Source organism: Heloderma suspectum, chromosome 1 (assembly GCF_057233095.1).
Source record: "Heloderma suspectum isolate Gila_16-S chromosome 1, 16-S_ref, whole genome shotgun sequence".
Classification (NCBI taxonomy): Eukaryota; Metazoa; Chordata; class Lepidosauria; order Squamata; family Helodermatidae; genus Heloderma; species Heloderma suspectum.
In genome coordinates this window covers 413,561,569-413,583,655 of record NC_139458.1, presented here as the reverse complement: position 1 = coordinate 413,583,655, position 22,087 = coordinate 413,561,569, and the positions used below count along the sequence as shown (strand labels likewise).

The 22,087-nt window shown below is 46.8% G+C and overlaps 1 protein-coding gene across 1 annotated transcript in view; it reads left to right on the top strand.

The window, feature by feature from the left end:
* LOC146360169 (solute carrier family 22 member 7-like) overlaps window positions 1–16,725 on the top strand; it is a 28,264-nt gene extending 11,539 nt beyond the window's left edge. The window contains exons 4-10 of the mRNA XM_084832816.1: window positions 85–253; window positions 3,627–3,750; window positions 4,984–5,099; window positions 6,120–6,334; window positions 12,344–12,452; window positions 13,638–13,844; window positions 16,656–16,725. Of these exons, the coding sequence (XP_084688942.1) occupies window positions 85–253; window positions 3,627–3,750; window positions 4,984–5,099; window positions 6,120–6,334; window positions 12,344–12,452; window positions 13,638–13,844; window positions 16,656–16,725 (1,010 nt within the window). The remainder of the gene's footprint in view (window positions 1–84; window positions 254–3,626; window positions 3,751–4,983; window positions 5,100–6,119; window positions 6,335–12,343; window positions 12,453–13,637; window positions 13,845–16,655) is intronic.
* Window positions 16,726–22,087: the final 5,362 nt, after the last annotated feature.

Here is a 22,087-nt window from a genome sequence, read left to right as displayed (position 1 = left end):
TTCTTACAGAAGTCACAGTGTTGTTGTTGGTGTGCGCGCGTGTGCGCATGTATGTGCTTGCTGAGCTCTGCTTCTATGTTCCAGGCATGGAATGGGTGGACATCCAGCACCGTACAGTATCTGGGATCATGACCAGCATCTTCTGGAGTTTCGGAAATATGCTTCTCGCTCTGATCGCCTACCTGGTGCGGGACTGGTGTTGGCTGCTGCTGGCTGTCACTCTGCCCTGTGCAGTGGGCATTGTCTCTATGTGGTGGGTGATAGTGACAGCGCATGCTTGTGTGTTATAGGGAGAGCATCTTCACAGAACCATCTTGGATGCAGTGGAGGCTGGTGGTTCCGTTGTCAGTGGAGTTGTGAATCTGCTCTGGGTTTCAGTCAGAACTCTAAAGGAGCTATTCAAAATGCTGAACCCATTTTGGGGATAGGGTTCAATCCAAAATGGGTTCAGCACCTTGGACACCTCCTTTAGAGTTCTGACTGGTTCTGACTGAAATCCAGAGCAGATTCAGTGACCCACTGAAATAGGAGCCACCATCCACCACTGCTCAGATGTGAGGAAATAGACAGCTTGCAATGGGTTCTGGCCATATCATCCTATAATGAAATGGACATTTATTTAAACACATTTAGTTGAACGCCTCATAAAATAAATGTCTCTAGACATTTTGCAACAACCACCACCACCACGTAATCATAATAATAATGCAATAAAATAAACAATATAAAACTAATAAATGTGCCAACACAGCAAAAATACAAAATCAGTTATAGGAGGCAAAACCACGTTTACAGAACGAGGGGACACTTGAAGAATAGTTTCTGTAGGTTATCTTAAAATATGGGCAGGTACTTATCTCCAGCTACCTCCAGTACCACAGGCAGTAAGCCTATTTACACCAGTTGCTGGGGAACATGGGCAGGAGGGTGCTGTTGCACTCATACCCTGCTTGTGGGCTTCCCGTGGGCAGCTGGTTGGCCACTGTGTGAACAGAATGCTGGACGGGATGGACCCTTGGTCTGATCCAGCAGGGATCTTCTGTTATGAGAGGGGGTATTCCCTTAGGTACTGAGATACCGAGCCATATAGAGGTTCGCAAGTCAAAAGAAGCATGAGAATCCATGGCAAACAAAGTTTAACCTGGATTTAGGAGAGTCCAATAGCAAAGAAAGGATTCACCATCACGTTTTGAGTGAGGTGACTTTAAAATGCCAGTTTGCAGGCTGCTAACCTCATCCAGCCTCATTTGTGAAGAAAATTAATGCCTGTGTGATTTATTGAGGGACAAGAAATGATCCTTTCTCCCTGAACAACAGTATGCAACAGCATCTGAGGGAACCAAGGATGTCAAGGGGCATCACCGGAGGGCAAACTCTTTGGCTTGCATCCTGCATCCAGGAGAAGACCAGGGAACTCAGCACACATTAAGAGAAGTGCATTAATCATTGTCCAGCATGTTTGATATAAACTAGAATTAGTGATCCAGCAATTTCACACCGTCTGGCTTCTTATATTAATGATGCCACAATAATGGTTTACCAAGAGCAATATAGATGACAGGTTGCCCTAGAACCTGGGTTACAGGTAGGAAGTTCAGTTTGCATGATCACCACAGCCTACTGTGGCTTAAAGAGGCCACGGAGGGTTGTGGTGCATGGTGGTGGCCACTGTGAATATTCAAGCCATGGCAGGTGGTTGCCGCAGCTTATGGTGACGTGTGAACCAGGTTGTTGCCATGGTTAACAAACCACCCACATCCCATGGGGATACTTTTGGATGTGGGCAGTTTATTAACCATGGCAAAAAAACACACCCTGCGCCGGGTCCACGTGTCACGATGAGCCACTGCGCCCGCCTGGGACGGCTTGAGTATTCACTCTCTCATAATGCTAGAACCCAGTGGGGTCCTCCCATGAAGCTGATTGGTGGGAGATTCAGGACAGATCAAAGGAAGGGCTTCTTCACACAGCACACAATTAAATTATGGAATTTGCTACCACAAGATGCAGTGATGGCCACCAATCTGGATGGCTTTCAAAGGAGGTTAGACAAATTCCTGGAGGAGAAGGCTGTCAATGGCTACTAGTCCTGATGGCTCTGTGCTACCTACAGTACCTGAGGCGGTATGCCTATGTACACCAGTGGCTGGGGAACATGGGAGGGAGGGTGCCACCAGCACGTGCTGCAACCCACCGTGGCTTAATGAAAGCCATGGTGGCCTGAGGCGATCATGCAAAACCTTCACTTTTCTACAGCAAAAAGGGCTTCAAGAAATGTTCTGTTACTAGAATTTATAAACCTACAATTTTAATCTCCTTCCATGCTACATACATATTTTAACCCTGTCTTGGCTTTTTGGGACACGTACAATGTTCTGGATGTTGTCTGGGCCAAAGGACATGCTACATGCAAATGTATGTAGCCTTCTCGAACTTTGGTGTGTTTTTTTGGAATGAAAAGCAGACTTGGGAGGCTGCAACATTAAAGCAGGGATGACAGACAAGGAGGGGTGCTTGACGTTTTCCACACAGGCTGGTTTTCTGTTTAAAATTGCCCCTGCCCCCACTTGTATTTCCCTTGCAGGAGAAAATGCAGCTGGAGGGCCTTCTGAGCAGATAAATATCACCAAGAGGGAAACAGTTAAACACTCATCCCCACCCACCATTCCTGTCTCAAGATCTCAGCTCCCACAGTTTCTTTAAAGTAGTCAGTAGCATCTGCATTTACCATGTACTTTGGTCCTCATAAATATGTCCTTAGCAGTGGGACTCTTGGGAAACATATCCTGTGATTCAAGGTATTTTCACATGATCAAGCAAAGCATCTGCAAACACATTTTCTGCTTTGTGATTATAGCCAGTGGTATAGTGGAGTTAGGGCTCACAGACTGCAACACTAGGATGTTTTTATTAGCTGGGATGTTGACATCATCTGCCACCCCATCTCAGAATTTGCTGTTCCTCTGAACTTAGCTATAATCCTCACAGTAGCTGGGGTGGGGTGGGGATAATTTTCCCCAACAACAATATATTGTTCCCTGCTGTAATGTAAAGTATTTTGGGGTGGCTTGGTCTTGAATGGCAATTAAGACCCTCTTGCTTGACAAAAGGCCTGCTTTTGCTGGTGATAAAACTGCTAGAACTGGTTTCTTGATATTGATCAACTGGGAATGTCTGTCACTGGGAAATCTGGTTCTTTTTTGCCTTGACAGAGATCTGCATATCTGTGAGCTAAGCTGCAGGCTTTCCCCCCAACTCAGGGAACTTTTCTGTGTGTGTGTGTGTGTGTGTGTGTGTGTGAGAGAGAGAGAGAGAGAGAGAGATAGTCCACAATTTGTGCAAATTATGGCCGAATTTCTGCAAATTATGCAAATTCTGCCAGAATTTGAGTAATTTGTGCTAGTTTGGCCACAATTTGTGCAAATTTGGCCATAATTTGAGCAAATTGCTTAGAAACGTGTGCAAATTGCAGAACCTTCCAAATCATTTTTTAAAATGTGCAAAATCCCCAGAAAATCTGCAAACTAGCCCAAGTCCCTGCAGATTGAGTTATTGATACATAACTGTTAGGTAAACACTGCTGAGTGGGGTAGGGCCAAGGCCTCCTTTCTGTCGCTCTTCAACAGGTGGCTCTCAGAGTCTGCCAGATGGTTGTTGGCCAAAGGGAAGCTAAAGCAAGCGCACAGACAGTTGCAACGGTGTGCCAAAATGAATGGGAGAAAGGAGTTTGCTACCAAGATAAATGCTGAGGTGAGTCGAAGCATCAGGATCTAGGAACAAAGAGACAGTCATGATCTGATTACCCACCCCCTCACTGCCCAGAAAATGCCACTGACGGCCACAATGAGTAACAATCCAGGAGCACTGGGCCCAGCTTTGGATACTGCAAACGTAGATTCAGCCAGCCAGAACTTGGGCTGCGGCTGGGAGCTCCAGTTCCCTGGCATTTCCCCCACCCTCACTCATTTTCCCCACCTTCACACCCTGTCTCGAGGCAGAGCAAGGCTGCTGCCTTAGGTGGCAGATGGTGGGAAGCAGGGGTGGCAGTGAGGTGCTGGAGGACAGAGGCGTGTGCACCATCTGGCCTGCTGCCTACAGGTGTGCTGGAGGATGTTGTCCCGTTGCCAGTATTGAAGTACGACGCGACCACCAGTGCAGTCAGCTTCTGCATGGGGCAGTTTTGTAATTTCCGGCTGCTCCACAACATTTTTCTGGGGGAGACACAATCCACCGTTTCTCTACATGTCGCTGCTCGTTCAAGAGAACTGCAGCATGTAAACCCAGGGTGGCCATGTGTCATACCTCACAGAGGACGACCAGGGGATGCTGGTGGCTCCTGTTTCAGTGGGGTGGAGACTCCATTCTGGGTTTTAGTTATAGCCAGGCAGAAGGCTAAAGGAGCTAGCCAAGGTGTTGGACCCATTTTGAGGATAGGGCTCAGGACCTTGGATAGCTCCTTTAGACTTCTGGCTGGTTGTAACTAAAACACAGAATGGACTCTCCATCCCACTGAAATTGGAGCCTCCCGCCTCCCCTGCAGAGGACTATCCTCTATTTGAAGGGCTCCAAGTCCAGTCCAAGTCCATTTTAAGAACCCTAAGAACGAGGGGAGCAGCAGGGGCCTTGAAGTTGCCCATCAACAGCTAGCAGCTGGACAGCAGACTGAGTGGGCACCAGTGGAGGCTGGTGGCTCCGATGTCAGTGGGGCGGTGAATCTGCTTTGGGTTGCAGTCAGAACCAGTCAAAACTCTAAAGGAGCTCTCCAAGGTGCTTCTGCTTCTCCACCAGCCTCCACTGGCAGGCACACAGGTCACCTGGTCACAGTAACATCCACGCTATGGTGAGATATGCTGTATTCTTATTTAAACTCTAGCAATTCTTTTAGAATTCCACATCGATGCATATAAATTAGCACATTCAGACGCATGCCCTCTTCTGGAGTGATGCGAGTGGCCACCCTGAAGCCCAGCTTCTCTTCCTCAGGTTTTGAGCAAGACCGCGGCAGCAGTCGCACAGAGGTCTGGTGGGAATTATTCCTACATCACCCTTTTCCGAACGTCGATGCTGAGAAAGATCTCCTTTTGCATGGGGGCTGTGTGGTGAGCCACATCTCTCTTCTTTCCCCCATTCATGAGCTTCTGCCCTATATGGGCCTGACTCTGGGTTCCTCTGCACGGGGCTGTTGAATCCTTTTCAGCCCCAAATGGCCAAAATGCCATTTTGGAGACGCTCCTCACCCATTCCAGGGATGGGTGAAGCCGATGGCAACAGGGGCAGGGGCAGAAATGACGGGATATTGTAGTTTAAAGCTCCTACTGACAGCCACTAAGCCTTGGGAGACGCATTTCAACCTTTTAGAATGGGGGGAAACTGCACAAAAGACAGGACACCACCAAATGATAGGTCATCAGGGAAAGGGGTGGGGCTAGGGGATGGGGGTGTGGCCCTCTAGGGAACCCTAGAGGGCCGGATTAGGACCCCAGGCAGGCTGGATTGGGCTCAAGGGCTGAGCTTCTGAACCACTGCTCAGTCCCGTTTCCAGGTTTTGGAGAGCCCTTGGCCAAGGCTGCCTGAATGGGTGACCTCCCTCAGTGAGCCTGCCTTCTCACTGCCATTGTCACCTGCTGCTATTGCTCTTCACCCTCTTTCTCGTCATCGCCACCCCTTGCTTGACAGGCAGAGAGCCAGTGAGCAAGCAGGCCGTGGCATCTCCTGCTCCTCCTTCTCACCACCACCGTTGTCTGGGCCAGAGCGAGGGGCAGGCGAACAAGCAGGTAGTGGAGGCTGGTGGCTCCGATGTCAGTGGGGCAGTGAATCCACTCTGGGTTTCACTCAGAACTCTAAAGGCGCTGTCCAAGGCGCTGAACCTAATTTGGGGGGTTCCACACCTTGGAGAGCTCCTTTAGAGCTCTGGCTGGTTTTGACTGAAACCCAGAGCGGATTCACTGCCTCATGACGTCGGAACCACCATCCTCCACTGCAAGCGGGTTGCAATGGTGAAGAGAAGGAGCAACTCCAGGGGCCCCCTGCTAGGGTGTGGGCTTTTGGCAGGTGCCCAACCATGGTTATCCTTGATGCTGGCCCTTGTGCTGCCGCTGTTTTATCTCCCTCCCTTTCAGGTTTGGGGTGGCCTTTTCCTACTATGGCATGAGCATGAACATCACTGGCTTTGGCCTGGGAATGTACATGACCCAGTTTGTCTTTGGGATCATCGAGATTCCTGCCAAGGTCATTGTGTTTGTGGTGGTGAATCGATTTGGACGAAGGCAGAGCCAGGCCTGGTCCCTCATCCTAACGGGGTTATGTATAGGGGCAAACATTGTCATCCCAGCATGTAAGTAGCTTCAATTTATTTTGTATATAAATGTCTGTAGATCTACCTGGTTTGCTCATCTTTTTCTGAAAGAATGCTGTTATCCACAAAAGAAAATTAATGCAAATGAGCTTTCATTCAGTAGAAGGATATAAGGAGCTACTTTACACTGAGTCAGACCCTTGGTCCATCAAGGATATAAGGAGCTACTTTACACTGAGTCAGACCCTTGGTCCATCAAGGATATAAGGAGCTACTTTACACTGAGTCAGACCCTTGGTCCATCAAGGATATAAGGAGCTACTTTACACTGAGTCAGACCCTTGGTCCATCAAGGATATAAGGAGCTACTTTACACTGAGTCAGACCCTTGGTCCATCAAGGATATAAGGAGCTACTTTACACTGAGTCAGACCCTTGGTCCATCAAGGATATAAGGAGCTACTTTACACTGAGTCAGACCCTTGGTCCATCAAGGATATAAGGAGCTACTTTACACTGAGTCAGACCCTTGGTCCATCAAGGATATAAGGAGCTACTTTACACTGAGTCAGACCCTTGGTCCATCAAGGATATAAGGAGCTACTTTACACTGAGTCAGACCCTTGGTCCATCAAGGATATAAGGAGCTACTTTACACTGAGTCAGACCCTTGGTCCATCAAGGATATAAGGAGCTACTTTACACTGAGTCAGACCCTTGGTCCATCAAGGATATAAGGAGCTACTTTACACTGAGTCAGACCCTTGGTCCATCAAGCCCAGTACTGTCAACACTGACTGGCCGCAGCTCCCCAAAATTTCAGGCCAGGGACTTTCCCAGACCTACCTGGAGATGCCGGGGATCGAACCTGGGACCTTCTGCGTGCAAGTGCTCTACCACTGAGCTACGGTCCCTCCCATCTAGCCTAGCCATGGTTCCTTTGATTGGAAGCACCACTCCAAGGTCCCAGTCATAGATTTTTCTTTTCCTGAACCCTGCCATTTGAGATTCATTAAGCAGAATGGCTGGCATTGAACCTGGGACCTTGTGCATGCAAAGCATATCTTTTCCTACAGGGATGTGATTTATTTATTTCAGGGCCAGAACCAGAGGTTGGCATCATCGGGCCCCTGCCAAGGCCTATCCCGATAGGGGTCCCACTGCCAATCACTGGAAGTGCCTGGCCCTGCTGTTCCTACTCTTCTTCACTGTTTCTGCTTGTTCACCTGCCCTCAGCAAGCAGGCAAGTGATGAGAAAAACAGGAAAGAGCAGTAACCTCAGCACATGTTGTCCTCTCACTCTCTGGAGGGTGATGTGGCCCAGAGAGGAAGCAGTAAGCCAATGGGTATGGCAACACTGGTGAGGATATTTGGAGGATAATGTTATCCATGGCTACTAGTCACGACATCTATATATTCCCTCCAGTATCAGAGACAGTGTGCCTCTTAATACCACTTTCTGGGGCACATGAGCAGGAGAGTGCTGTTGTGCTCATGTCCTGCTTGTGGGCTTCCCATGGGTATCTGGTTGGCCACTGTGGGAAACAGAATTCTGGACTAGATCAGCCTTTGGTTTGATCCAGCAGAGCTCTTTTTACATTCCTTTGATGATGAGGAGGAGAGCGGCATCCTCAGGGAGGTGCCAACAGAGAGCGTCTTGGCTGAGGGCTTCCCAAAACCTGGAACCAGCCCTGATATATTTAGTTACTACATTTATATGCTGCCCAATAACAACATTATCCAGGTGGCTTACAGACAATGGGTTGTTTTTAGTGGCTTGTATCCAAGTCTAACGCAAGTCCCGTCTATTTTAATGGGTCTACTCTAAGTAGGACCAACATTGGAGACTAGATCTTTATTCTTATGACTTTGATTTTGGCAATTGTCAGGTATAAAATATAAACTCTCAAACATGAAATCGCATAAGCTGTATGTTTTTTTCTTATCATTTTAATAAGATTATTAAAGATTTATAAAGTTTATTAATATTATTGTTAGCATTTTATTTCTTAGTGGGAAGTATCCAGTACTGCTGCTGCGCTCCCACTGCTTCCGTTGTACTTGCAGGACTCACCGTGAGTGCAACAGGAACTCCAGAAATGAGCAGGAAGGCTCATTTCTGGAACTGGACCAGTCCGTGGAACTTTCTTCTGCAAGCTCTGCTGGCCTGCCCCATTCCAGAAACAACTGTTTCTACTTGTTTCTAATTGTGCAGAATCTGTTAGCTTCCTATTGTGAGTCCTGCGAGCAGGCAGGCAGAATTGGATACTGCCCATTATTTTTATTTTGACGATGGTCAGATACAAAATATGAAACTTCAAACATGAACTCTCCTAAGCTGTCAACGCAGCCAAATACTAAACACTGCTGCATGCCATTTATCAAATAATGTCGGATAAAACATTACAAAATGAAAACAGAAAAGGACACATATAGGAAGTAGAAAGAAGGCCAAGCAACAAAGGAAGAGTACAGGCAGGTAGCACAGAATGGCAGGGATGGTGTCAGGAAGTCTAAAGCTGAGAACCAACTGAGGTTAGTGAGGGATGCTAAAAGCAACAAAAAGGCTTTCTTCAGCTACGTGCATGGTAAAAGACAGAGGAGAGAAATGGTGGTTCAGCTATTAAATAAGGATGGCAAAACGATAACAGAGGACAAAGAAAAGGCAGAGGTGCTCAATTCCTACTTTGGCTCAGTCTTCTCCCAATAGAGGGTCTATGACCCCCCTGGCAAAGGCGAAGTACAGGCCAAAGGGGCAGGATTGCAGCTTGAGATAGATAGGCATATGGTCAAGGAACACCTAATTACTTTGAATGAGATCTCTAGGGCCAGATGAACTGCATCCTAGAGTAATGAAGGAACTGGCAGAAGAACTCTCAGAACTGCTGTCTATTCTCTTTGAGAAATCATGGAGGACGGGTGAAGTGCCAGATGATTGGAGGAGGGCTAATGTTGTCCCTATCTTCAAAAAGGGTAAAAAGGAGGAACCTGGGAACTACAGACCAGTCAGTCTGACATCAATCCCTGGGAAAATTCTGGAGCAGATGATAAAGCAATCTATCTGGAAGCACCTTGAAAACAATGCCGTGATTACTCGAAGCCAACATGGTTTAACAAATCCTGCCAGATGAATCTGATCTCATTTTTTGATCAAGTAACCTCCCTTGTGGACTGTGGGAATGCTGTAGACATAATATACCTTGACTACAGCAAAGCTTTTGACAAAGTGCCCCATGATATCCCGATGAGCAAACTAGCTCAAAGGGGGCTAGATGAAACAATGATCCGGTGGATCCACAGTTGGCTACAGAATCAGACTCAAAGAGTGCTTATCAATGGGACTTTCTCAAACTGGGGAGACATAATGAGTTGGGTACCACAGGGCTCAGTCCTGGGCCCAGTGCTCTTCAACATTTTTATTAATGACTTGGAGGAGGAGGTGCAGGGAATGCTGATCAGATTTGCAGATGACACAAAACTGAGCGGGATAGCTAATATTTTGGAAGACAGAAACAAAATTAAAAGTGATCTTGATAGACTGAAGCGCTGGGCAGAAAACAACAGAATGACATTTAATAGGGAAAAATGCCAAGTTCTGCACCTAGGAAAAAGAAACCAAATGCACAGTTACAAGATGGGGGATATGTGGCTCAACAACACTACAAGGGAGAAGGATCTGGGAATTGCTGTCTATCACAAGCTGAATATGAGCCAACAATGTGATGTGACTGCAAAAAAGGCCAATGCTATTTTGGGCTGCATTAATAGAAGCATAGCTTCCCAATTCAGTGAAGTACTAGTTCCCCTCTACTCAGCACTGGTTAGGCCTCATCTAGAGTACTGTGTCCAGTTCTAGGCACCACACTTTAAGAAGGATGCAGACAAACTGGAGAGGGTTCAGAGAAGGGCAAAGAAGATGATCAGGGGACTGGAAACTCTGAGGAGAGACTGAAGGAACTGGGCATGTTTAGCCTTGAGAAGAGAAGACTGAGGGAAGATATGATAGCACTCTTCAAGTACTTGAAAGGCTGTCACAGAGAGGAAGGCCAGGATCTCTTCTTGATCATCCCAGGGTGCAGGACACAGAAGAATGGGCTCAAGTGACAGGAAGCCAGATTCTGGCTGAACATCAGGAAAAACTTCCTGACTGTTGGAGCAACACGACAATGGAACCCATTCCCTAGGGAGGTGGTGGGCTCTCCCACACTGGAGACGTTTAAGACGAGGCTGGACAGCCATCTGTCAGGGATGCTCTGACTTGGATTCCTGCATTGAGCAGGGGGTTGGACTCGATGGCCTTGTAGGCCCCTTCCAACCCTACTATTCTATGATTCTATGATTCTAAAACCCTTTGCATATCAGCGACCAAATGCAATCAAATGCTAAATAGTACTACACAGCCATGTCCTGTCAAATATTACCAAATGTCATCAATCAAATATTGAACTGAGGTGTCACTGGGCATCACATAGAGGTATCAAATATTTAGTGACTATTCAGCAAATGTTCAGAGAATATATTTAGCATCAAAATTCACAGTGGAGAATTTTGGGGAGCAAATTTCTGTCAGCTCTAGAAATTGGTCACATTGATCATTTGAATTCAATTAATCCAAATGCCAATTAACATTAATGCCAATTTAACAAATCGGACAAAAATAGTCAATTGCTAGATCAGTATTTATTTAAATCAGATGTTTAAAAAAAATCTAGACATGTGCAGCTATTGATATTTGAATGTTTGTCCAAGAGAGTTCTTAATAAAATAGGATGAATTTCATTCCACCTTTGCTGGGAAGGACACCCACCTTATTGCTCATCCTCAAACTCATGTCCCTGGTGGATCATTATCAGGTCAGATCAAAATAATATTTGCGTCACTTAGGTGAGAGTTTACAAGAAAATGCCTGACATTTTTCTGATTCAGTTCTCTTATTGCCAAGTTTCATGCCTTGCTGCACATGATCCGAGTGAGTAAGATGTGTCTAGCCATGGCTTTTCCAGCTGCAGCCAACCTTTTTCCTTTCCTTCCAGAGCTCACTGTATGGCCAAGTTGTGTTTGTGGTTACAAGGCTCCCTGGCCTAGCAGGTGTTGGACTGGGAGTCAGGAGATCCAGGTTCTAGTCCCCACTCGGCCATGGAAGCTCGCTGGGTGACTTTGGGCCAGTCACTTTGGGCTCAGCCCAACCTCCCTCACAGGGTTGTTGTTGTGAGGATAAAATGGAGAGGAGGAGGATTATGTATGCCGCCTTGGATTCATTGAGGAAAAAAGGAGGGATATAAATGAAATAAATAAATAAATAAATAAATAATAAACAACCTGGTGTCCTCCAGAAGTTTTGGACTTGAACTCCCATCAGCCTCCGCCAGGATGGCCAATGGTTAGGAGTGCTGGGAGCTGTAGTCCCAAACATTTAGAGGGCACCAGGTTGAAGCGGTCTGTTCTACACTGAAGCCAAATCCCCTTGCTGAATCAGGTTCTAGGCATGCAAAAGGGGGACAAATGGGACTAAAACAAAACAGAACAAACACACCCAACCCCCAGTTCCCGAAGCTGCTTGTTTAGCAAACATTTTGGACTGGACTGATCTGCATGAGCAGCCCCTGGCAAATGATTGGCATTGATCGGTTGCGACAGTACTAAATCTTGAGGGTGGGAGGACTAAACCTATACTCCACATCCCTCCGAGCAGGTGAGGAGTATCGGGGTCAGGTCACAGTTGCTTGGAGAGGAGTCCTCTTATTGACACAAAAGAAGCAGTGTGTGAACCTGTGCTTCCCAGGATCCTTTGCAACACCATAGGCAGTCTGTGCAACAAAGGCACTGCAAACATATTTTGAGCTGGCCATGATTAATCCTGTTAATGTTGGTTACGCGCAGAGGCTGGTATGGCACCCTGCTTATGTGTAGGGATGTATGGACTGGGAATCAGACACTTTCCCTGTAGCACAGCTGACTGGGGACAATGGGACTTGTAGTCCAACAACATCTGGGGAAAACCAAGATCAAGACTGCAGCCTGTTTCACTCTCCCTGCTTCTCTTCCCAGCACTGGGGACACTGCGCTCAGTGGTTGCCATCATGGGCAAAGGATTCTCTGAAGCAGCTTTCACCATGGTCTTCTTGTACACCTCAGAACTCTATCCTACTGTCCTCAGGTAAGAGGGGCATCCCTTTGAGCTGATAAGGAACTCAGCTGATATGAACAGGTATCTTGTAGCTCACTGTGGTGGAGTGCTGGGCAAAGTTGACTTTGGGTCTGTCCAGTTCTTTTTATGTTTGTTCCACTGTCCTTGATTCTAGCCTCCCTTTCCCCAACCTGGCACCATCCAGATGTGTTTGCTGGCTGGGAATTATGGGAGTTGCCAGTCCAATACATTTGGAGAGCACCAGGCTGGGGTTACACTATTCTAGCCTGGATTACCACAAATAAATACATTCGAAGAATTTGCTTTTCTTCAACACTTACTAAAACTTTGGGCTGTGATGCTGAATCGATTGACTAGTTAGATTCAAGCCACCTTATGCATCATTTTCTTGGTGGAAAGGTGGGGTACAAATCAAATATAGAAATAATATTGAACTAATTGATCACTTAGATGAATCAAATAGAGGCCCTTTTGATTCAGAGTGATTACTTTTACTCATATGCAAGCTTAATATGCTACTAAATCAACGATTCGACTAACATTTCTTTACGCAGGCAATTTTTTTGCTAAAAAATAAAACAAATAAAACAAACAACGTAGTATGCTATAACGATAAAATTATCAGTATTACCGATTCGGAGGCAGCAAGCCTCTCAATATGAGTTGCTGGGGAACACGAGTGGATGGGTGCTGTTATGCTCACATCCTGCTTGTGAGCTTCCCATGGGCATCTGGTTGGCCACAGTGGGAACAGAATGCTGGCCTAGACAGGCCCTACTCACCCCGTTGCCGCTGCCCGCTCTGCAGATCTCCTGAGTGAGACAGGACTGCGGGCAATCTCCAGGGACACCCTTCCTCCCACGATAGCTGACTCTAAGGAAGGACCCCTCAGCACCAGGTGTTTGGGTGTGGCCACCTCTCTGAGGAGCCAGCACAGTTTCCGGCCAACATTTCTGGCTAACCCAGCTCTTCAGAGAGCGCAACTGCCCTGCAGAGCAGGTGGTGGTGGCAGCAATGTGGTGGGTAGCGAGAGGGAGGAGAGAGTCAGACGTGGTGAGCAGGGGGAGGGGACGGGGCAGTGGCAATGGCAATGGTGGCTGGTGGCAGCACGTGTGCTTTCCTGCCTCAGGCGGTGAGAGACTTTGTGCTGGCTCTGCAAGGCCTCCTTTGGACACTTCCTTGCTTTGTTTCTAGACAGAATGGGCAGGGATACTGCTCCTTCATGGGACGCCTTGGTGGGTCCGTGGCTCCTCTCATCTTCCTCCTGGACAGCATGTGGAAGCCTCTGCCCCAGGTGACATACTGTGCCATGGCAGTGCTTTGTGGCTTAACAGCCTTTCTCCTCCCTGAGACGTTAGACGCCCAGCTTCCGGAGACCATAGAGGACGTTGAAAAGCAAAGGTGAGACCAGGCAGCACACGGCCTTGTCAACGTACGCGAAGTCCCCCTGCAAAAGGGGGTGGGGGTGGTACTGTGGGAGATGGCACTGGCAGTGGTGTAATGGTAAATTCTGAACTGCAGGCACTCATCCTGACAGGCCCAATAACCACACTCCCAAGGTGAGTCCAGGCAGCCATGTAGATCCGTATCAGCAAACCACTTCTAGCTGTTTTCATGTCTATCAGGAGTGGGCCTTTTATAAAGCTAATGACCTGGTTCACACTATATACCGGGGCTTGCCAGGGGTTATTTAAGCCACGGTGAGTTACATACAGCTCATGCCAGCCACGATTTGAATAGGCAAACCTCATTGGGGGTTGTTGTGCTGTAAACAACCCTCGCATAACCCTACAACAAGCAGAGGTTGATTAACCCTCACATAACCCCTAATGGCCAGGTTCGGACAGCACAGCAACCCCCTAATCAGGGTTGCATATTCAAAATGGCGGCCAGCAGCACATACCGTGGCTCATTGGGGGTTAAATGGGCTCTCATGTCATGCAAACCAGCCCAATGGGTCTTATTTGCCCATTCAAGACCAGGCCACCCCTAAATATTTAAAACAGGGGTAGCTCACAACAATATATGGTTGCTGCAAAACCCACTTCATCCCCAGCTACTGTAAGGATTGCAGCCAAGGTCAGGGGGAACAATGAAGCCTGACAGGGGTGGCAGATGAGGTCATCATCCTTGCTAATCGAAAGGTCCCAGTGCTTCAATCCTGTGTAACCTGGCTCCCAGTGGCAGCTGGTGGCTCCAATGTCAGTGGGGTGGTGAACGCGCTCTGGGTTTCAGCCAGAAACAGTCAGAACTCTAACGGAGCTAGCAAGGTGCAAAGCTCCTTTGCATAGCTCCTTTAGAGTACTGACTGGTTCTGACTGAAGCCCGGAACAAATTCACTGCCCCATTGACCTCAGAGCCACCAGCCTCCACTGATGACTCCATTACACCACTGGATGGCAGAATTCTTACAGAATGTTCTTCTTTATGTAGCAGCATATGACAGAGGTTGCTTGAGTAGCAGTTCTCTCTGGCTGGGGCATGCTGGGAATTGTAGGACTTTTTTTTGTCTAAACCTGCATCGGATTGTGCGCTAAGAGTCTTATGGAAACCCCAGTACCACTCCCATCAAGTTGTGAGATTACAATAACACACAGCTCTGAATATCACACACTGAACTGAAAGCTGCCATTTCAGGACCACACATATAGGGGATGCTGTTCTACACCAAAGGTATCCCCCAAGGGCTGGATTCAATGTTGGAGAAGCTCTCAGGGGCCGCATTCCAATTGTGGGCAGGGCCAAAGGTCAACGGGGGTGGGGCCAAAGGCAAAAGAGGCAGGCCAAAAATAGCTTAAGGGCATAATCCTATGCATGTTTAGACAGGAAAAAGTCCTACAATTCCCAGCATTCCCCAGCGAGCTATGTTGGCTGGGGGATGCTGGGAGTTGTAGGATGTTTTTCTGCCTAAACATGCATAGGATTGCACCTCAAAGCAATTAGACTGCCAGTAAGTAAGCCGTAGGAGAGGCATTTCAACCTTTTAGAATGGGAAAAATGTGCAAATTTTGGGAAACCAACAAGCAATAGATGGTCAGGGCAAAGGGGTAGTGCTGGGGGAAGGGGGCATGGCCCTCACGGGTACCCCGAAAGGCTGAATTTGGCCCACAGGGCTGAGGTTCATCACCCCTTTTCTACACCTGTACATTTCTATGGTGTAAGCCCTATTTATCTGGCTCTGAATGGTCACCATACAAATGCTGCATTTAACTGGAAACAGAATGCATCAGTGAAACTGGGTTGGACACAGATTTGTGCTAGGCATGAAACAGCCTAGCCCACTTCCCATCTTGGATCGAAACCTCAAAACCTCTCAAAGCTGCCTCTGCTGTTTAGAGGTGGATCTGCCGGTCACAAACCTATCTGGTTGCCAAATGCTCTCCTTGGCTAGGCACTGCAGGCCTCTCCCCATGTTCCCAGTAGCTGTGCATGCTAAGCCCAACACCCAGGACCTGTCGCGCATGAGCCAGCATGACAGGGCACCCATAGAGGACAGTGGAGGGCCCAAGGCAGCAAGGAACGGTGGCAGTGCAGGGGATGTTGCTCTTTATGGCTTGTGTTTGTGGTTGGCTGGCTTAAGATATGAATAGCAACAACAAAACCGAAATAATAATACAGTTAATGAAGAGTAAAGTTGGCACATGGTAAGTTATAGTATAAATTAAACAGAAATGCATCTCACCATAGTGGGGAAGACAGGGGCCATAAGAACATAAGAAGAGCCCTGCTGGATCAGACCAAGGGTCCAGCATTCTGTTCACACAGTGGCCAACCAGCTGTTGGCCAGGAACCCACAAGCAGGACATGAGTGCAACAGCACCCTCCTGCCCACGTTCCCCAGCAACTGGAGTACATAGGCTCACTACCTCTGGTACTGGAGGTACCCAGATGACTTATGTGCCTGCTCATATTGGTTGCTGACCATGGATGGGCAACTTCACAGTCCCTGATTTCTCTTATGATGGTTCTTTAATTTTAAGCCAGGCTTTCACTGGACAGCCCTTCAAATAGAGCACACCTTCAAGTAGAGCACTCTGTCCTCTATATAGTTGGACACACGGTCACCCTATGTTAGATTCCGGATTTAATGGCCTTATGAGCTCCTTGCTCTAGGAGAAATAATTATGGGAATCCACCCTCATTTCATCTTCCTTCAGTCCAGTTCCATAGTAGGAAGCGCCTGCAATCTTTTCCTCTGCTCTTTAACTGCAGCTTGAAAAGCAAGAAACCGCTGCCTGGAGACGTATTTGAAGTCATGCCTCTGCAGTCATTACAGAAGTGACCTGCTGAGTGGTTGATGCTGCTGGCAACAGGGGGCGGGGGGGCTGCAGAAGGGCGGATCGGGGGCCATGTAGAGCCGACTGACCGCAGGCTCAGATCTGATTCCACAATAAAGTGAACAGTGCAACCTCCTCTGGCGTCATTCCTCAGCATGGAGAGATGAATAGTTGATTTGATCCCTGACTTCTGGACCCGGTGCCTTGCCGCGCAAGCCGCTAGTGTTTCGACAGGAGCATCAGCACTTGTAAAACAGTGCTCAGTAGGGCATTCCCTAGCAGGTGTTTGGCGTGCTCAGTCACACAATAAAAAAGCAGAGCGCATAAATTATTGTACGGTGCAGCCTTTGGGATTTCAAATGCAGGCAAGGAAGGCACTTCCAGCATGCCCCAGGCACTTCCAAGGAAGTGGATTTTCTTTCTTCTAAATGACTGCACACATCAAAACCGTATTTGAAAATACAGCAACAGCCTAGACCTTACCAATACAATATAGACATATAATTGAATTGCTCATATTTTACAAGTCAAATCATTTTTCATCCTTCTCCCACTCTCTCGACGAACTAGACAGGGTAATGGAGGTCAGCATCTACTTTGGCCAGCAAGGGAAATCCAAGCGGTTGTAAAGGTGCAAGCTCCCAATGTGTCTTGGATCTTACTAGACTAGTAGTAATTAAAAATACCCTATGGGGTTTAGCCATACAACAGGATATGATCCACATCCAGCCATCTGTTTTTTTCTACATCCTACGCCGAAATAAAGATAAGGTATCCCACCAACTGGAGAGCTATGCCCACGATTCACATTTTGCTCATTGTGTATAGTTTTTACCACACTAACATTTCAAATTATAACTTCTCAGTTTTTATAGGATCATTACATAAAATAAGTTAGGTTTTGTATAGGTGGTGCAAAAATGGTAGGAGACATCTTCCATTATTTGTTACTGTTGTATCTTACTGGCGCTTTTAGCAGCAGTAGCGCTTTATTGGCAGACTGCTTCATCCCAGCACTCTCGAATGGAGAGAGCAACCTTATGGAGACAGACAGCTGCCTCCAAACCCGGAGCTGAGTGCCTATCCACTCCAGGGCAGGAGGAGCGGTGAGGAGCGCGTGTCCTCTGTGTTCCTGCCGCCCTGCTTTTGTCTAGCTGCAGGACCTCGGAGCATGGGGTGGGGAGGCCAGATGGCACATAGGAAATGTCGTACCGGCACTTTGGACCTCCCTGCCCTGCCCCGCCCCACCCACAGAACGCCCCATTTCCCCTGCTCCGCACCACTCTTCTGAGTGTGGAGGACAGGGCTGATCTGCGCTGCCTAGAAGGCGGCCCGGGAGGGGGTGCAGGTCGGCTGTCTGGGAACCAACCTCGGTGCGGTTCTCTGGGAACTAACCTCCCAGGAACCGACCAATCCTATAGCCATCTAGCCGCTGACTAGCAGCCATAGGCTTGTGCCCTCAGATTCAATACAGATACCTGTTTCTTTCAGGCGGTAGTTAGTTGCTGCATTATCATCTCCAGCTAAAAGATACACTATGTGGCGATTAATTTTGATTGTCCCAGCTGATGATTTTTGTCCTAGATTATTAAGACAGCATGAAACAAATAGCTGCTAGTTAAGCACTGTAATGTCTCAATTTTTTCCTGCTGTTTCCACAAAAAAATGGTTGTATTGCTATGTTTTTTTAAACTTGTCTGCATTAACAAATGTGAATGGTTTGACAAAAATATAAAATTCTTTTGAATGAATAATGTATTATGAAGTACCTCTATTCTGACCAAATTTGTAAGGCCCCATTTTTCTATCTAATAATATCTGTATTATTAATTTATCCACACAAGTTCTAAGTTGAGTAATTACCATAAATATATATGACCTTCATATTGGAGTGGTCCCAATAGACAAGAACCAATTCTCAGCCATTTCACCTATTCAAAATTGGCTGTTTTGGTTCAGCTGTTTTTGCGGGGGATGACTCAAAATTATTTTGTGGGGGAAGAATATTTGAGCAACTGCCATTTTGTTTTTCCCAGAAAGCCCTTGTTCTAAGGTGCTTTTTGAATTTTGGGAAATGCAAAATGGCTGCCATCTTAAATGGCTGTCTCCTCTGGCACTCACAGGGAGCTGCCATTATAGTGGACATTAGACGAATATAGGAAAAACACATTTTATGAAGTGGGTAGCTCATTTTATTCAAGTGGTGCAGCAGTGTGAAATAAATATCACTCCAAAGTAAGGGCAGAGATTGAAGGAGACTCGCTAAAAATATAAAGTCACAGTCTGCTGTTCCATGCAACCCTATTTGTAAACATGAATGACTGACAAAATATTTTTTGTTTGTTTTTACATTTAGATTTCTTTCTTCTTTTTAAGATAAGCATGTCCTGCAAAACAACAACAACAACCCAAAGTTGCTTTATTTGAAAGCAGACCCAAAAGTTTAAAAGGCATCCCATGCCTTTTGGGTGAGTGGGGTTGACAGATCAACAGGGCACTCAGAAGTAAAGCCCCATTGAGTTCAATATTTTATATTTATTTATTTATTAGATTTATATCCCACCTTTTTTTCCTCCTAAGGAACCCAAGGCCTCCTCCTTTATTTATTTATTTATTTATTTATTTATTGCATTTATACCCCGCCTTTTTTCCTCTTGCAAGGAACCCAAGGCGGCTTACATTATCCTCCTCCTCTCCATTTTATCCTCACAACAACAACCCTGTGAGGTGGGTTGGGCTGAGAGTCTGCGACTGGCCCAAAGTCACCCAGTGAATTACTCGCCCAAGTAAATATGCTGAAGAATCAGCAAAACGATTAGGAGAAACATGATTCAGGGAGGGGCCATTTTACGAAACCCTTCTCCTCGAATTATAGGTCAATTTCATGAATGTTTGGTCGAATCACTGTTTCTCCCCAGCCCTACTTTAAATAATATATATACACACAGAGATGCTCATACTTCTTCGACAGTCAATTTTGTCATTACTGCCTCCAAATTGAGAAAAGGAAAGGAGGCTATTGTAAACTGTCTGGAAGATTGGTAAGATTTAAATGTTTCTTTTATCAATTTGTACAGCATGATTGAGCAGTTGCTTTTCAGTCTTGAATTGCATTTTATTTTAATTAAATCATTATGATGACCTTTGAGGGAAACCATAAACTGTGAAATGCTCAGACCTTACGTTATGCTCATTTTCTCTCTCTCTCTCTCTCTCTCTCTCATTCAGAGGAAAATGACCTTGCAAAGAGGTGCCTTGAACTTCCCAATACTCAAGGACAATGTTAAGGGAAAAGAAGGATGAATCAATATTTTTAGAACTGTATTGATTTGGAACTGGCCCTATCTGCTGTGCTTCTGCAGAACAGGGCCTTCATTCTACTGCAATACCTCGTTATATATTAATACAATTAGCCTTGAACCGTATATCATTCAGGGAAAAGTTAATGTGATTGCCCAGATTACTTAAGGGAAGCCATTTGTTCAGGAATCTCTATCCACCCTTGAGCTCCACTTCCTCCCCTTTTTAAATTAAATGGAGAATGAATGCCAAGATAGTTATTAGCAAACTAACCATTCTTCTGATGCAAGGTGGAAGGTGGCCATCAGAGACAACTTTCTCCCCTTTCATCAAGCAGTAGAAAGCATGATGAGAGAAGCTGCTTTCTCCTACTATGATTTCCATGGCCCAAATAATGGCCCATTTTTTGAGGTGGGGGATAACATAAGAGGCAACAGAGAAGTGGTCTTGAACATCCCAAATGGGAGAGCTGCAGCTACAATCCTATGAACACTTTCATAGGAGTAAGTTCCAGGTGCTCAATGGGGCTTATTTTTGAGTGGACCACTTTGGGTCAAATGTCACTCAGTGCTTAAAAGACATCAGAAGAAGTGCTAAACGGGATCAGAAATGAACCCACTCCAGAATGAGGCTTCCTTAGGGACCCGAGTTGCAGAGTCACAGGAGATGTGGAGGCATTTGTCTCATGCAAATAGCATCTTTTGTCTTCATGCACCATCACATGAGGCTTTTATCATGCACTCATGGTAGGTCACTCACCAAACTTTGCAGGTCCTTTTCATGATGCCATTCTTATATTAAATTCCACCCCACTAAAGTTTGAGGACTCCCCTTCCACATAAACCACTACATGTATCTTTCTGAAACTTTGCAGGTTTCTTACTTAGCAACACCTCTTGGCTGTCTGTCATTTTCAGAACAATGGTTCACAAGGAACATAGGGTGGATGCATGTGTCCTCTTTTGGAGACCCTCAAAATTTCAAGGCTGCTCTTGCATGAAAACTGCTGCAGCTATTACTCTAGCTGGGGCGGAGGCGTATGACTTGCAGAAAGCTGAAGAGCAGAAGCGGCCACTTTGTGATGCTCTGCACCTCTGTGCAAATCTGCGTGCCGTTCAACAGCTTCCCCTCCTAGGTCGGTCACCTCCAGCCTATGATGTCTCTTTACATTCCAATGTGTTGTGAAGTGGATTGACCGTGATACTGAATATCATAACCATGCTTGGAAGTATGTGTTTCACTTTCACAGAAATCAGTGGGGCTTAAATCTCAGTAAGGCTTACATCCAACGTTAGTACTACTTAGGAGACTCATTGAAATGAATGGGACTTAAGCTAGGCTAACATACCAGCAATACCCCCTGCCCCGAACACACACACACAGTGAAGACTGGTGGCTCCGATGTCAGTGGGGTGGTGTATCTGCTCCAGGTTTCAGTCAGAACCAGTCAGAACTCTAAAGGAGATATTCAAGGTGCTTCACACAGAGAGGAAGGCCAGCATCTCTTCTCGATCATCCCAGAGTGCAGGACACGGAAGAATGGGCTCAAGTGACAGGAAGCCAGATTCCGGCTGAACATCAGGAGAAACTTCCTGACTGTTAGAGCAATACGACAATGGAACCAACTACCTAGGGAGGTGGTGGGCTCTCCCACACTGGAGGCATTCAAGACAAGGCTGGACAGCCATCTGTCAGGGATGCTGTGACTTGGATTCCTGCACTGAGCAGGGGGTTGGACTCGATGGCCTTGTAGGCCCCTTCCAATCCAATGATTCTATGTTTCACTGCCCTACTGACATTGCGGCCACCAGCCTCCACTACACACACATGGCCAGTGCCATGGCTGGTATTAATTTGCCTCTAGAGCAAGGCCATGCATGGGTACGACCAACTGTATTGGAGGACAGGGACCAGGGCCAGCCTTAGGGGAGAGCTAGCTGGGTGGTTGCCCAGGGCACCAAGCTGAGGGAGGCTCCAAGCTGAGCTGAGGGCGGGGGGGGGGGGGTGCCAAGCTGAACTCAGTGGCTGTGTTTTTTTAATGTGCTGTCTGCAGTGAGTGAGGGTGGC